The following is a 2,962-nucleotide window of genomic DNA, read 5'->3' as shown; positions in this document are numbered from 1 at the left end:
GATATAAACTCAGAATTATGATATAAACTCAGAATTGAGGAAAGTCAGAATTATTATATAAACTCAGAATTATGATATAAACTCAGAATTATGATATAAACTCAGAATTATGATATAAACTCAGAATTATGATATAAACTCAGAATTGAGGAAAGTCAGAATTATTATATAAACTCAGAATTATGATATAAACTCTGCATTGAGGAAAGTCAGAATTATGTGAAACTCGGCATTGTGAGGAAAAAGTCTGAATTATGAGATATATACTCAGAATTTGTGTGAAAAAGTCAGAATTGTGAGATATAAACTTACCATTGTAAAGAAAAAGTGAGAATTGTGAGATATAACCTCAGAATTTGTGGGGAAAAGTCAGAATTATGAGATATAAACTTACCATTATAAAGAAAAAGTGAGAATTGTAAGATATAACCTCAGAATTGTGAAAAAAAGTCAGAATTATGAGATAAAAACTCCCAATTACCTTTTGACTTCCGACTTTTTTCCCCTCATAATTACAAGAAAAAAGTCATCATTGGATATAAATTGTGAGAAATAAAATTTGCAATTATTATTATTATTATTTTTTTTAATACAGTGTCAGAAATAAGCTTCCATATAATCCAGCATATTAATGTGAATGTTGCTAAGGTTTTTGTGGATTGGCATGAGTAGATGACAGTCTTTAGGTTTAGTAAATGCTGTATAGCAGCGCTTCTCAACTCGGGCCCTCGAGGTCCACATTCCTGCAGAGTTCAGCTGCAACCCTAATCAAACACACCTGAACCAGCTGATCAGGGTCACTAGGAAGTTACTCGCAGTTTGGAGCTGAACTCTTCAGGAAAGTGGACCTCGAGGGCCAGAGCGGAAGACCCCTGCTTTGTAGCTTTGTATAGTATAGTTTAAAGAGGTGCAGGGACTCACTGCTATCGTAACCACTGTTCGGTCTGCAAACGCCGTCATGACTACTTTCTGCAGAATACTCTCCTACAGGAACAAAGACGGTGATTAACCAAACTTTACATGCAGCAGAGAAACAAGCCGCTGAATAAGCTCAGTCTTGTTCTCACTGTGGCCATGTCGATAGACGCTGTAGCTTCATCCATGATGAGGATGCTGCTCTTCCTCACGAAGGCTCGAGCGAGACAGAAGAGCTGCCGCTGGCCCTGACTGAAGTTCTCTCCTCCCTCCGTCACCATCGCATCTGTGGAGCGGAGCATTTTTGTGAATCGCTTATTAAATCAAATTAATGGATTTATGAGATATTTACATGACCAGTCCAGCAATTGGAATAATTAAGATTTTTTTGTTTTTGAAAAAAAAAAAAAAAAATCACCAAGGCTGCATTTATGTAATCAAAAATACAGTAAAACTGTGATATATTTTTGCAATTTAAAATTTTTGTTTCCCGAAAAAAAAATTTTTTTTTTATCTTTTTTTTTTTTTTTTGCAGAAATCATGATACTTTGTTCAGGCTTATTTGATGAATAAAAAGTTGAAACCACTAGAAAATGTCTAAACAACAAATGTGTTTGCTGAATCATTTTTTGCAAAAAAATATTGTGCAGCACAACTGTTTTCAACATTGATAATAATCAGAAATGTTTCTTGAGCAGCAAATCAGCATATTATTATGATTTCTGAAGATCATGTGACACTGAAGACTGGAGTAATGATGCTGAAAATTCAGCTTTGATCAGAGAAATCAATTACAGCTGTTTTAAATTGTATTTCACAATTTTACTGTTTTTAATTTATTTTTTAAATTATGTATTTTTTAACAAATAAATGCAGCCTGTGTGAGCAGAAGATACTTTTTTTTTTTAATTTACTTAATTATTCCAAATGTTTGACTGGTAGTGTTTACTGCTTATTTTTGTTCTGCTCGTCCAGTCCTTACCTTAAAAAAAAACTGAACTCATTGATCTCACCTAGTCCTCCAGGTAGAGCTTTAACAACTGGCATGAGCTGAGCAATCTCAAGAGCCTCCCAAAGCATCTGATCAGTGGCCTTTCTCTCCGGATCCAGATTAAAGCTGAGAAACACAGGTGAAAGACTAGAGCAGACTGCACTGGATGATTTGTGTGTCTTTGTACAGGCAACCTGATTGAAAATACAGTATAAAAGGCTGGAGAAACGTGTAAAGCCTCATCGAATCGTTCCACTGAATAAAATGGGATCCTGCAGGATGATGGAAAACTTTGATCGTAGAGTCTGCAGAGGAAGCTTGGCGATATCAATCCCATCAATGACTATTTGCCCTGTGTGAGAACAAAACACATCCATGGAATCACAAAGACCCAGAAGAGGTCAGAACATGACGAGTTTGATCACTACGGAGCTCCTGTTACCCTCGATCGTGTCCAGCATTCTGAAGAGAGCCAGAGAAAAGGAGGATTTCCCACTTCCCGTCCGTCCACAGATTCCCACCTAGCCATAAAACACTCAGTCTTCACGTGTAATTTGCTCTGAGTGTGTTTGTGTAGAGCGTCAGACTGACCTTCTTTCCCGGTCTGATGTGAGAGTTGATGTGTCTCAGGACGGGCTTCAGGCTGCTGTCGTAGCGAACGCTCAGGTTCTTGATCTGGATCTCTCCGTACTTTGGCCATCCGGCAGGAACCTGAGCAGGAGCTGCAATCACATCACATCACATCTGCTGATGACACTTTCTAAAGAACTTCCAAAAATAATGAACAAAATATTGCATTCATGTTCGGTGAAGCATAATATATAATGTGCATTCAAATTGTTAGAAATGCTATAAATTTTACAAATTAATATTTGATTTGTATGCATAGAATATTTATGTATTTAAAAATATAAATATTTTAATTTAATTATGATTTGAAATTCATATTCAGTTTAATAATAATAATAATAATAATAATAATAATACCATTATTATTATTATTATTATTATTATTATTATTATTATTATTATTATTATTATTATTTCCTAACATGT

General features: G+C 35.1%; 1 protein-coding gene across 1 annotated transcript in view; it reads right to left on the bottom strand.

Moving 5' to 3' along the window:
• The window catches only part of LOC107692474 (ATP-binding cassette sub-family C member 8), a 35,520-nt gene that overhangs the window by 2,543 nt on the left and 30,015 nt on the right, over positions 1-2,962 (bottom strand). The window contains 6 exon segments of the mRNA XM_074187023.1: positions 922-984; positions 1,068-1,201; positions 1,929-2,032; positions 2,150-2,258; positions 2,349-2,427; positions 2,498-2,628. Of these exon segments, the coding sequence (XP_074043124.1) occupies positions 922-984; positions 1,068-1,201; positions 1,929-2,032; positions 2,150-2,258; positions 2,349-2,427; positions 2,498-2,628 (620 nt within the window).

This window comes from Sinocyclocheilus anshuiensis, unplaced genomic scaffold (assembly GCF_001515605.1).
Source record: "Sinocyclocheilus anshuiensis isolate Anshui unplaced genomic scaffold, SAMN03320099.WGS_v1.1 scaffold1082, whole genome shotgun sequence".
NCBI lineage: Eukaryota > Metazoa > Chordata > Actinopteri > Cypriniformes > Cyprinidae > Sinocyclocheilus > Sinocyclocheilus anshuiensis.
Note: the sequence above shows the minus strand (reverse complement) of the source record. Positions and strands in the feature narration are given on the sequence as shown.